At 36.8% G+C, this 14,756-nt stretch overlaps 1 protein-coding gene across 2 annotated transcripts in view; it reads left to right on the plus strand.

Annotated features, from left to right (window-relative positions):
* The window catches only part of RRP36 (ribosomal RNA processing 36), a 44,726-nt gene that overhangs the window by 17,229 nt on the left and 12,741 nt on the right, over positions 1–14,756 (plus strand). For both annotated transcript variants that reach the window (XM_026695901.2, XM_087931844.1), the window contains exon 3: positions 14,288–14,426. In XM_026695901.2, the coding sequence (XP_026551686.1) occupies positions 14,288–14,426 (139 nt within the window). The remainder of the gene's footprint in view (positions 1–14,287; positions 14,427–14,756) is intronic.

Genomic DNA, 14,756 nt, shown 5'->3' on the forward strand with positions numbered 1-14,756 from the left:
ATGCCACCTGTGGCAGGCATGCCATAGGTTCGCTATCACGGGTCTAGTGTGTTCCCCTATCCTATACTTTGACTTTTCCTGCTCATACGTAGAATTTTGTATTTGTTCCTGTTAAAATTTTTCTTGCCAGTTTCTGGCACATTGACACTGTCATCTATTGTCCTCTCTTTTTTATTTTTCTATCTGCAAATTTGAAAATCATGAAAGAACTCCTCATCCAAGTTACTTAAAAATATGTTGACTAACATAAGACCTGAAATAAAGCCCCTGTGATATATGCCTACTGCATCTTATGGTGCAGCCACTTAAGATTTTGTAGTTAAAAGGAAAACCTAAATGCAAAATGGTTCAGAATTATGTCTTTAATAGTGGATAATATTTTTAAGTATTGCATTGTTTTCATTATATATCTTTTAGTTGGCAACCTCATTATCAATCTGGTATTTTCAGTCTACTTCACCTAGCTGGATTTATTGTAGCTTTAAAATATATAATATAAATCATTTTGCTGTGATTTCTCTCGAAGGAATTGGAATAAATATACACTGCTCAAAAAAATAAAGGGAACACTTAAACAACATAATGTAACTCCAAGTCAATCACACTTCTGTGAAATCAAACTGTCCACTTAGGTAGCAACACCGATTGACAATCAATTTCACATGCTCTTGTGCAAATGGAATAGACAACAGGTGGAAAGCATAGGCAGTTAGCAAGACATCCCCAATAAAGGAGTGGTTCTGCAGGTGGTGACCACAGACGACTACTCAGTTCCTATGCTTTCTGGCTGATGGTTTGGTTACTCTTGAATGCTGACGGTGCTTTTACTCTAGTGGTAGCATGAGACGGAGTCTACAACCCACACAACTGGCTCAGGTAGTGCAGCTCATCCAGGATGGCACATCAATGTGAGCTGTGGCAAGAAGGTTTGCTGTGTCTGTCAGCATAGTGTCCAGAGCATGGAGACACTACCAGGAGACAGGCCAGTACATCAGGAGATGTGGAGGAGGCCGTAGGAGGGCAACAACCCAGCATCAGGATCGCTACCTCCTCCTTTGTGCAAGGAGGGACAGGAGGAGCACTGCCAGAGCCCTGCAAAATGACCTCCAGCGGACCACAAATGTTCATGTAGCTGCTCAAACGGTCAGAAACAGACTCCATGAGTATAGTATGAAGGCCTGACGTCCACAGGTGGGGGTTGTGCTTACAGCCCAACACCATGCAAGATGTTTGGCATTTGCCAGAGAACACCAAGCTTGGCAAATTTGCCACTGGCGCCCTGTGCTCTTCACAGATGAAAGCAGGTTCACACTGAGCACCTGTGACAGACATGACAGGGTCTGGAGATGCCTTGGAGAACGTTCTGCTGCCTGCAACATCCTCCAGCATGACCGGTTTGGCAGTGAGTCAGTAATGGTTTGGGGTGGCATTTCTTTAGGGGGCCGCACAGCCCTCCATGTGCTCGCCAGAGGTAGCCTGACTGCCATTAGGTACTGAGATGAGATCCTCAGACCCCTTGTGAGACCATATGCTGGTGCGGTTGGCCCTGGGTTCCTCCTTATGCACAACAATGCTAGACCTCATGTGGCTGGAGTGTGTCAGCAGTTCCTGCAAGACGAAGGCATTGATGCTATGGACTGGCCCGCCCGTTCCCCAGATCTGAATCCAATTGAGCACATCTGGGACATCATGTCTTGCTCCATCCACCAACGCCATGTTGCACCACAGACTGTCCAGGATTTGGGGGATGCTTTAGTCCAGGTGTGGGAGGAGATCCCTCAGGAGACCATCCGCCACCTCACCAGGAGCATGCCAAGGCATTGTAGGGAGGTCATACAGGCACGTGGAGGCCACACACACTACTGAGCCTCATTTTGACTTGTTTTAAGGACATTAGATGAAACCCTATATTTCTCAGGGATCTTCTCCCTACATGTCCAGATATAAAAGTAATCAGTAATTCTTAGGCTGTTTGGAGAAACAGGAACCAAGGTGTGCTGCTCTAGATTGTCATCATTAGCACCCATAACAATGTACAAACTGCTCCTACAGAATTTCTGAAATATTTTGGCAAAGAAATGCTAAGTTTTGGCATTTCTTCTGATTTGTGGACTATGTTTTTGGAGAGTACTGGTATAATATTTTTATATATTGGTAGTTTTGGCACTTTTGTATCAATAACAGTTTGTCTTGGTAACCTTATTTATTTACCTCATAAGGATAAGGCAAAACAAATGTAGTCATGTTCATCAACTCTCTTAAAGTCAGGAATTTCCAGCAACCATCCCCAATCAGCACCATCAATTTCCATGTATCATTTTGTTAAAGTAAATCCAAATCACCTGGGACTTAAAATTTGGGAACTGTGACCCAGGACTTGTATATTCCACCAATACCATTTGAAACATTTTCAGTTCAGAGATTTAAACTGGTAGTGAAAGTAGGCATAATAATTTTTTTTGCCTCATGTAGACTAATAATACCCTGGAATACTTCATTTTTCTTTTCCTTATTTGTTTTCCTTTTTTTCTTTGATAGTCATAAACCTAGTAGAATTTGTAATGTTGTTCCTTTTCTAATTTTAGAAATAAAAAACAACTTACTTTAAGCTGATTATATCTGAAAGCATTCAAATCAATTTGTAGGCCTTTATATATTCAATATTTTGCTATATATTTTATATATATCTTAATATAGCTGTCTCCCTTTAAGTAGCAAAGTCTTTTATTTTGTTATTTGTTACCATTGTATTCACCCTGATTCAATACTTACAAGAACTTTAAATTAATAATTGGGTTTGGCGTGGGAAGCAAAAAACCACGGGAGCTGTGAGAGTGGTTATTATTTAGAGTGAAGACAGAAAAATGTTCAGTCAAGCACGTTGATGACAAGTAGCATTCACAAGTTAGCTGCATAAAAATAATTTGATTTATTTTAGGTTTTAAATGATAAACCTTTGACACTCTTTTTTAAATTTAAAAATAAAATAAACATCCAGAAGGAACTCCTGTCAGGAAGAAATGTAACACATATCCTTCTCTTCTCTTCAATCCTTGAGCAGAATGGTTGATTTGATGGGTTATAGGTTTGAGCCAATATGACAAATTTCTTGTTGAGATTGAAATAAAATATATAACTTGTCCTGCATTTGCAGAAACTTTGTAACAAAAGAGTACATTTTGTTCTTCATTTTCTGGGGCATACTTTGAGAAACTACCAGGATGGAGTTGGTGTTATTGCTGCCTTTAGGAACCGTGATGGCGCAGTGGTTAGAAGGCAGTACTGCAGGGCTAACTCACTGCTCACTCCAGGAGTTCAGTTCTGAGCAGCTCAAGGTTGACTCAGCCTTCCATTCTTCCGAGGTCGGTAAAAAGAGAATTGTTGGGGGCAATATGCTGATTCAGTAAACCACTTAGAGAGGGCTGTAAAGCGCTGTTTAAAAAGATATAAGAGTGCTATTGCTATTGTCTAAGTATGTAATGTCCATACAGCATAGTTCACAAAGAAAGTAAGGTAACTACAGATGAAGCAAGCGAAGGGAAAAATAGACACATTTAGCTTAGTCCAATTATAATCAAATCTCCTTTTGCTCTTCCGAAATTCCCCTTTTCTGCAAAGCCTAGGCTTTAGCCATCAATCCAGATGAAAGAAAGCCAAATATATTTGTGTGCATAATATGCCTGTGGGTGACTGGTAAGTGATTCCACATTAAAATCATATTCTGTTCAGATTACTGGATTACAATGCTGGTTTAGGCATCCTTTCATCCGTTGCTAGAATGTCTAATCAATTCAAGGCATTGTATGCCAGCTAGGTTAATTTAGGGACCATCCTGATATTCTTTCAAGACTGAACGTGTGTGTGTGTACATAAAGAGATATACATACAGGTATAGTATACACACACACACACACACACACACACACACACACACACGTTTCCTCTGTTCAGTCGTTTCTGACTCTAGGGGCTTATTTTCATTTCTTAGCCAAGGGAGCCAGCATTTCTGAATACACTTCGTGGTCATGAGGCCAGCATGATTACACACTGAGACACATGGAATGCTGTTATCATCCCACTTATCTACTTGCATTTGCATGCTTTTTAACTGCTAGGTAGGCAGAAGCTGGGGCGAGTAATGGGAGCTCACCCCATCATGTGATGCTCAGATTTCGAACCCCAACTGTCAGTTTTCCATTGTGGCCCCTATCTATCTATCTATCTATCTATCTATCTATCTATCTATCTATCTATCTATCTATCTATCTATCTATCTATCTATCCATCCATCCATCCATCCATCTATCCATCCTATTTCTAAATTTCCCATCTCCCTCAGAGAGGGAGAATTGTTGAAAGTGGTGGGATTCAAATAAGTTAACAACTGGTTCTCTGCCCTAAGAGGTGGGTGGGTGTGGCTAGGTGGGTGTGGCTAGTGGGTATGACAGCACTCAGCCTCCTGCAGCATTCTGCCGCGGGGGTTAATTACAAAATGTGGGCTTTGCTTTGTGACATCCAGATCCAGCCAACAAGGGGTTTGAACTGCACAGAAAATACACTTTTGTTTGCTTATGAAGAAATATCCCCAAAGTCAGGTGTACACTAAATGTAGACTGACTTTTAGCTACATACCTCCCTAGCAAACAACAAATTTTGAAGCTCCAGGTAAAGAGGATTCATTTTAGGATGAGTAACCACAGTTCGCATGTTGGAGGTTCCTAAAGGAATGTTGGGAAACTGTATTTTAAAGAACATTTGAAGGAGGAGTGCAGAATAGCCCTTCTCTGCCTGAGGCTGTAGAGACCCGGCACCAATCGAAACACTTTTTGCGAAGTAGCTGATCAACGCTAACAGGGTAAGCCACTAGTATGTGAAAATAAGAGCACTCTCTTCTAGTACTGATGATGTTACTTAGTTTGATGAAACATCTGCAAGAAAACCATCAAGCTCAGAGAGCACCAAGGAACCCACAGTTCAACCCTGAACTACAAATATTATCTTCTATCGATAAACACCTTTTGGTTAGAGGGACTCAGAGCCTGCATTATATGAGATGGCTCCCAGTGGATTTCATTCTAAATTTTGGTATTATTTCTGTAAATAAGGAACGTAGAATTATAATGGCTGAATATTTGATCCTTCATACATCAAAAAAATACAAAGCTAAGGAATAAACAAATAAAAAACTTTTGAAAAAAGAAAAGGCTCAGGAAAGTAAAAGTGAAAGTGTAAGAAAGAAAGAGGAAAAGAAGGAAAACTGAAAAAGAATGACTTCCAACTTTCTTTACAAGTAAAGAAAGTAAATACAAGTAAAAAATATATTAAACTCTTACTCTAAGATTAACTTTTGTCTACATTACTTCCATAATCCCTTATTTAATAATCAAAGCCCAGTTCAACTTTGAATTTCAGTTTTGCACAAAAACTCCAGTAATTGTTCATATCGCTTTAATCACTACTTGTTAACGAAACCACAACTGATTTATTTAATTGCACCAAACTCTAAATAAAACAGGAATGGAAAATCCCAACCTCTAGTGTAGACCCATACTTCTCAACTTCAGTTCCCAGAATTCCCCAGGCAGCATGAACTTTACCCATCTTAACCTTGCCAAAACTGAAAAACACTGATCTACAGATAGGGATTTTTCCATTCCTCTTTTACTGGTTCCTACTTACTTATGAGCAATCATAATGCAAAATCCCCATTCCCAACTCACCCCAGAGTAATGATAATGCAAAATCCCCATTTCCAACTCACCCTAGAGAGGGGTTTTGGGCCTGGAAGACCTTCTGCACCAACCTGGAAGCCAAAACGGGGCACGAGGGGGCCACGTGATGCCCTCCCCCTTGCACTTCGTTTTGGGCCTGGAATGCCTCCTGCTCCAACCTGGAAGCCAAAACAGGGGGACTCCTGGGGGAGGAGGGGCAGGGTGGGCGGTGTCAGCCAGAGGTGGGATTAGCCAGTTCTCTGAACTGGACAAAAAGTTAACAACTGGTTCACTCGAACTAGTGCGAACTGTCTGAATCCCACCTCTGTTTTGGATCACTGAAATAACGTATAATTTAATACTAGATGAAGTAAAGCCATTGTCAAGCTTCAAAAGATGCTGTCAAAGTTCCGACTGACGAACCCAACCCAGCAAGTACTGACAAGACAATCCAATCTCTTAATGCAAAACTTTATTGAGTGCATCATTTCAGCATAGAATAAAAGCAAAAACCAATTCTGGCTAATTCCCGGACAATTCAATATACAGTAGAACCTCTGGTCATAACCATAATTTGTTCCATAACTTTGGCAATTTCTTCGTCTTCTAATGTTTTGTCTTCAGGAATTTCTGGGTCAGGGGTTGTGTTTGATCCCCACCCAAGTATGTGTTCATGTAATTGAAGTGTAGAATCCTCCCTCCCTCCTATTAGTGCAGCTCATATTGTCCAATTGAGTGTCACAATATTGCTGTGAGAAGATGTCTGGAAAGTCTGCCAAACACCTGCTGATGTGACCTTGGTTCTTACAGCTTGACTACTTGGTGTTTAAAATCCACATTCCAATTCCCACTTCCCTCCCCCCATAGTTCATTGGCAAGCTAAGAAGCAGTAAAAGTGAAAGCAGCCTGAATACACTTCAAAGCTTTTGCTGTTGCAACTATTATTGCTTCTCAGCTTGCCAACAAACTATAGGGGAAGGGAAAGGGTAAATAGAATATAGCTTCCAGACATCAAGATGCCAGCTGTGAGAACCAAGGACACTTCGGCAGGTGTTTACCAGAGTCAAAAAACACTCTCCCACAACAATACCAAGAGATTCTATTGGACAAAGTGATCTAGTGTAATAGGGAAAGAGAAAACCTAAACTTTAACTATGTGGGTTTGTGCAGGAAATGGTTAGATCTGTTTTTTTTCCCCCTCATCTGTGCTGAAATGATATACTCAATAAAGTTTTGCATTAAGAGAGTGTATTGTCTCGGCCATGCTTGCTTTGATTGGGTTCATCAGTCAGAACATTGACAGCCATATTGCTTTTTAGAAATACTAAGAAGTGGAATGGAAACAATTGGAGTGTGTCGAGCTACACTCCCAAAACTGAAAAAGATTTATAAGTGAACATTCTACGTCTGGCATTTACCTGGGCGTAAATAGATACATAATTCACTGTCACCCTTGATCCTGCTTCCCCCCCCCCACCTCTCTGGGTGTATCATCCAACGAAAAATGTCCATAGCCAAGAGTCATCAATCATGCTCTCCAATTAGATTTTTGCGCGCGGCAGAAGCTTCAGTCATCTAATCAGTCTTTGAAGAAAATATGAATGGAGTGTACTTTTGATTCCACACTGCTGCATGCTCTTTGAAACTCCCCTCCTTCTTTCTGTTGTCAATTATAAAACATGTATACAAAATGTTTTATGAGTTGACATGGAGCACCACTTGAACATCATTGGCATTAACAAATTCATAATCAATTATAATAGGCAGCTTTACTCAAAACAGCTTATATCCTTTAAAGATATCTGTAACACTTCAAATATCTATATATGTATGTCCTAGGTCCAGGGGTGGGTTTCTATCGGTTCTGTCCACCTCTGTAGAACCGGTAGCTCTGAAGAGCAGCAGACATAGAACCGGTTCTATGTCTGCTGATGTTTTTGCCCACCCACCCACCCAGGCTCTTACCTGATCTTTTTTTCCTGATTTTTCAACTTCAGCTGCCGTGTGAGGCACAGCTGCAGTTAAAAAAACAAGAAAAGAGGGCTGCTTCAAATGCTGCTTCTCGGCAAGCAGGTGTGTGACTCATAGCGGGCAGGGAAGCTCATAAATCCCAAACCGGTAGTTAAACCTGTCATATCCCATCCCCGCCCAGGTCCTTGGGAAGGACTCGATAGGTAGACAAAAATGCCAACTGTAGTCTGTCTGTCTGTGACAAACCATAATTAACAATTATTGATAAGAAAGACAAAAAAGTCTGGATAATAAATGTGCCAATACCAGAGGCAGAATAGGGGGGAAAACTGGAGTAAATCACAAAATACAAAGACCTGTGAAAAGAAAAATGACTGTGGAAAAGAAAGCAAAGTTAGTACTAATAGTAATAGATGCCTTGGGTGCCATCCCAAAGCAACTGGAAACCACTTGAACACTATCCGCATTAACAAAACCACCATCAGTCAATTGCAGAAGGCAGCTACACTTTGAACAGCTTACAACCTGCAACAAAACCTTTAACACCATCAAACAACATCTTCCTATCACAGGTTCTTGGGAAGGACTCAATAAATGCCAAAAAAGCCAAATCCAGTCTAAGTATCTGACTGATTGCATGGCTAACCATAATATTTATATGGATGACTGAAACTGTATGGAAAAACACTGTCTGAACAGAATAGATTCTCATCCCTGTCAGTAAATATAAAACCAAGATATTTCAGTAGAGTTTGGACTTGACAAATGTGACACCCTCACCATCAACACCCCCCCCCCAAAAAAAAAGCATTTATGAATACTGAATACAAACTTCAACTCTATGCAATTGAAACAAGCTATTAGTTGAATTGTATAAAGGGATGATATCGGGAGCAAGATAAAAACTTAATAAATTATCATCCACTCATCTGAAACACTAGCAACAGTGTAAATCATGTCTATTATTAAGAATATATAATCACAGTATTTAATTATTGTTACTTATTAAAAACAATAGGGTTTTTTAAAACTTTCATTCCAAGTGGTGTAATAGTCAAATACAATTAAGGAAGAAAGTACATGCTTTTATAATATAGTTCTTCCTTAGATTACATATAATAGTTACTTATTTAATTACATCTTTATCTCTGCAAGAAAAAAATGTTATTAGATCTATGAAAATAGGATTTTTTTTATACAGATGGTTATCCAACTGAGAGGCATAAAATATACATCCAAGTCTTTGCTCAATCAAACTGGAGGTCTATAATTATTCTTTTTAAATAAAGTCTTTCCAGTGTCCTTCATCAAGGCTTGTATAATTAATTTTGAAAGTTGGGAAAGAACTTGATGGTTGCATAAGCTAGTATCCAACCAACCTGTTAAATATTAATGCAAAAATATTGAAAATAACTGTGCCATGTAGGTTACTGATACTATATTCAATTATCCAATCTGGCTTATCGGATGCTTGGAGGCCATTTATAAACTAGATTACTAATTGGTATTCTAGATACACATTCAGAAAACTTAAAAGGAGTGATAGTCTCTTTGATTGCAGACAAGGCCTTTGATATGGTTCAGTGGAGTTTTAAAGAAAATAAATATGGAATTCCTACTTGTCAATTGGATAAATGTATGTTACTCTATTGCTAGAGATAATTACAAATTGACTTATTTCTTCATCTGTTAATGTATTGTATGAACTTATTTTAAAAGTCCTTCATCACTTTTTACTTTGGAACAATTGGCCAGTCTTATTAACCAATTACAGTAAATTTTAATAGCATACAGAAAAAATGTTCAAAACAGTTGTAAAATATTGAGAACTGTGAAGAATTAAGAAATGTTTGACACTGGAGCAGTCTTCCCCTATGTTGAAATTAAAAAATATTTCTGAATAATCAGTGAGAGCTAACTATATTAAAATACTATATTCCATTGAGCAACTGTCTTCCACTAAGCCTAAATTTAAAAAACAAACTTCCAAATAATGTGAAATGTGAAACAATGTTAACTAGCACAAAGCATTATTTTGTTCTGTTCCCAGCTCAAATCTTTCAGAGGCTCCTTCCAAGGCATTGTGCTGAGATGTTTAGTTCCCTTGCTCAGTGTATGAAGCTGGAAACACTGTTCAGACCTTCTCCACTCTTTCTCTTATGTGGGTTCTTTCCTCATTTAGAAAGAAGACTTTCCTGTTATTTAAACTAGTTTTGTGTTCTGTTGGTTGAAAAACACCCCTTTAGTTGGTATACAACGCCAGAGAAGTTAGAATGTATAAAGGCACTTCCAATGTATATTGGAGATGTGAACAAGGGATATGCTTGGTGATAGGTAAAATAAACCTTTAACAATTGATTCAAATGCATATATTGAAACAAGATTTTGAAGAATAAGATGTTCTGTGTACCTCTGCATATAGACATGCTGGTCACATGACCACCAAAGTATCTTCGGACAGTGCTGGCTCCCTCGGCTAAGAAACTAAGATACGTATCGCTGCTTAGAGTCGAACACAACTGGGCAGGGAAAAACATTGCCTTTATTCAATTGAAGCCAAAACTTTTTCTTTTATAATTGATGGATGATGGATTTATATATTTATTTATTTATTTATTTGGTGTATGGCAAAAATGTTAAATAGCACATTTTTTTAGCAATTGTAACAGTTTGAAAAGAGTCATGGAATAATATTTCAATACATGATTACCACAGCAAGAATAGATCTTGATGTTAATGGATAAACTAACTTCTTTGATTAGAAAAAAGACAATATCTACATTCATTGATGACTGGAAACCCCTTATGGATTTTTTGCTTAAAATTTAAACAATGAATTTGTAATTTATGGCTTTGATAATTAAACAAGATAGATATGGAAAGAAGAGGTATAACTTTAGAGAGAAGGGTTAAGATATAATTGTTCTTGCTGTGAGGTGGATCAGAAGCCACTGTTTATGTCTTTATATTTTTCTTTTTGATTGCTCCTTCTAAAATTTTCTTATTGCATTTTTTGTTTTTTTCTGTAGTGCCTTTTTCTTTTAAATCTTTTCTGCTCTAATTTAGTTTGTTGTATTCTTATTATTAAAGCTTTACAACAATAGTTTACAATTTTATTTCCATTTATATATAAAAAGAAAAGCATTCCCTTAGAATATACTTGTAATACAAAAGTCTACAGCAGTATGAAAAATATGAACTAAGTAATCATTCAGAAGTGTAGTCAAATATAAGAAGTGTTGAAGTGGCTAGAAGCATTCACTTCAAAATTCTGCTCTTAAGCTTCCAGTGAAAAGAGGTACTTACATTATAGTGAATATGGAGAACATGTTTGGTTTTTATTGCTTGACCTGTGGTGACACTTCAACACCCATTTACTTTAAAGCAATTCTGAGCCCTTTTTAGTACATGTGAATGCAAGGGAAAAGAAGGGCTTACATTCCAAAAGATTTCATTGATTATAGAGCATATACATTAGAGCGTCTCTTTCTCTGTTTAATTTTCTGTTGTAAGAAAAGTGCTATTCAAATAAGTCATAGGAAAGACACACTAATTATACCTCATTTGCAAGTATGAAATGGCTATCAAGAACCCTTTCAGCTGAAGAAGAAAGAAATCAATTTTTAACAAAGCAAATTCAGTTTGTAATCTAGAGGTGGAGAAATACCATAGGTATGTTTTATATAGGGGAAGCAGCATTCTTACTTATAGGAAGATCACAAGTTGGCTTTTTTAGTTCACAAAATAATCTTGAATAGCAAGAGGTGGGAAATAAACTTACTTTAATCCTACAAAAATCTGCCAGTTGATGTAGATAGCACTTGGTAAAACAGACAGCAGTTTGATTCACTGAAATTCATCTTTATTCTTATATCCCAAATATAATCATCTCTAGTAGTTAATGTCAGCAGAATATTACATGATCCTGACTAAGAATTACCATTTCACAGAAAAATTGGAAAATATAAATTAAAACTTCACTCAGGAGTGGAGACAGGGTAGATAGCAAATCAACTCTCTGCTGAAAGTAGGAAACCCAGAAAATATTTTAAAAAATTACCTCTTCTTTGTAATGTATCACGGTATAGAATGCTATCATTAGAAATAGTGTGTCACCTTAATAAACATTTTTCTTTGTCTAAAAGAGAGTTAACCAAAGGTTAACTAGGTACCTGACATATCTAATTGATGCCATAATAGTAAATCACAGGAATTGGATTTAGCTTAGAAAAAGTAAGATAAATTTTTCTTTTGAAATGTCACCATAAAAATAATGTGTTGGTTTTAGGGAAAGCTTTCTCATTATTTTAATCTTTAAGACAAGTTATAAATCCCATAACAATAATATAAATTACTGTTGTCAGTAAGACGAATCATAGGTAAGACTTAAGATGTGTAAAATACTAATTTTTAAAAAAATTAAAAAACTATTAAATGACCTGTGAACAAAATATACTTAATTTGGAACCTAAGGCACACACATCACATACTTAATATTTTTTTTTAAAAAAATCACTTTTCACTTAAAGAAAAATCTTCCTTGAGACTGTGATCCAATTTCCTGCTGATTTCTAGTCACTACAGTTATTTCCTTCTAGGGGTACTAAAGGGAAATCATAGCGGCCAAGAAAAAATATTTTTGATATAAGAAGTTTAAGCAAATCTAGTTATGGGCAGAGCTCTCTAACCAAGGCTTGTTTTATTGAGATGTTACAATTTCTTATGGTTCTATATTGTATAACTACTGCAACTTTGTGTACAGAACTGTTCATCTGGCTCTGATGTGAATGGAAAAAATAGCTCGGACAGGCCTAGCGCATAGATGTAAGAGTAACGGGGAAGAATTTTTTCAAGCAGAGATGGCCAGGTGGACCATGTATCCCACAGTTTAGAGAGATCTTCATCAGCAATGAAAAGTTACTATTGTTCTAGAGGAGCAATTTATCCCTGCTGCAATTAAATTGTTTGCAACTAAAGCCCAAACACAATTACTACATAGGGCTCATATATGACTACATAACAGTATGAACAGTGGCCCAGAGTACCTGTGGGGGAGATGGGCAGCATAAAAATTTAATAAATAAACAAATAATAAAATGATCACCTTCCTGGGAAACAAGGATACAAAAGACACAAAATTTGGATGGTTTCTCTAATGATGACATTTTCACCTTAGAGTTAATCAAATTGGATCAATATAATACTAAGATATAGATTATAGAAGGTCAGGGATTGCTACTTTCACTCACAATATAATTCCAAATAACAAAGTTTGAGTGACTAAACCAGCCTCATGTTTATATGATAACATAGTCCCCAAATTTAGGAGAATTTTATCATTAGCTTGATTTAATGTGTTCCCCATAGCTGCCCTGGAAGGGGAATTTCGGAAACCCCATAGAGAACCTGACATTGCCCCTATGATACAGGTATAAAAACCACAGCTCATGTTCTTTTCTATTGTCAGTTCTAAAGGATCATTTACTGGCAGTTGATAACCCCTCTTTTATTTAAATTAGCATGGCACTTTGATATCTTTTATCTGCACTATCTGTTAAATATCAAAGTATATTTATTTCTCTAAAAGTAACACATTTTTACTACATTATTTCTAAGCTTTGCCCACAAATGGTTGCTAATAGTTCTTGTTGGGGGATAGTTTTGTGTTGTCACTTTTTTTAAAAAAAGAGTGTTTTATTTTTATAACAAATAAAATAACAAATAAAACCTTTTTTCAATTTTACAATGTGTCGGTTTGGTACATATATCATGTGCACAGTATCTATAATCCTTTCCTCTTAACTTTACATTCATATCATATTCTAATACACATTCCATATCATATTATATCATTATTATACTATCATTAAAGTTTTAATTTCAGTTCCAGGCTATCTTTAAAAATAAATCTCAATTCTTACTAAATTATATTCATAATATAACTAATTTAGAAATATTAAATTATAATATATAATTACTATTACAATATACTTCAGTTTCTTACTCTACTATCTAGCCATTGAAAATACTTTTTCTTCTTGCTCTTTAATTGCTAATTAGTCTAGTCATTTCTGCACATTCCATTATTTTCTTAATCACTTCCTCCTCCATCAGAATTTTCTCACTTTTGCGTTGTCATTTTACTGATTGTATTTTTAACAATCAATGACCAAAAAAACCATTACCTATCTGTTTGTCTACGTATCTGGAGAACATGGAGGAAGCAATATTTTATGTTAAGGAATTTCAACATTCAATACATGTCTGCTTCACCTGATTGTATCAAGCCATGTTCAGTTTTTATTTTTATTGTTTATGGTTTTTGTGCAGGTTATTTTATTCTTTTATAAATGTGTTGATTTTATTTTATTCTTTATGTAAGCTGCCGAGAGTTTCTGGATTGCAGTGGTGCAGAAAATCAATAACTAAATATGTCAATCAGTTTTCCTAACTTGAGTATCTGAGGCAGCACGGTCCATTGCTGAAAATTCCACATGTTAAATCAATACATCTGAGAGTGCTTGATTGCCAAAGGCTGGTGCAAATATTTCAGATACTTTGGTGTATCTCTGTATATCTTTGTCTTTCTTTTCCTTTTCCTTCAGAATTGTCTTCAATGTCTTTTGGGGAGCTGTTACAAATGAGAAACCAAGTTGGGATGAAGGCTTATCAGCAAATGACATCTAAGAAAAGGCTACCAGATGTCACAAAAACAAAGAAGAGGCCGTGTTTGAGCAAAAACAGGTAAACACAATTTCTGCTGTGTATCTCTACGTAATACTGTAAATGATGAGAGTGATAGTGGTTGTGATGATGATGATGATGATGATGATAATAATAATAATAATAATAATAATAATATCAGGACTTGAGAATCGAACTGCAGAGACTCTGGCATAAACCAGTGTGGGTAGTTCCAGTGGTACTCGGCACACTGGGTGCTGTGCCTTAAGACCTAGGCAAGCATTTAAAAACAATTGGTGCTGACAAAATCACCATTGGTCAGCTGCAGAAGGCCACCTTACTGGGATCTGCTTAGATAATCCGCCGATACATCATGCAGTCCTAAACACT

This window comes from Pseudonaja textilis, chromosome 1 (assembly GCF_049901715.1).
Source record: "Pseudonaja textilis isolate UNSWEBS1 chromosome 1, rPseTex1.2, whole genome shotgun sequence".
NCBI lineage: Eukaryota > Metazoa > Chordata > Lepidosauria > Squamata > Elapidae > Pseudonaja > Pseudonaja textilis.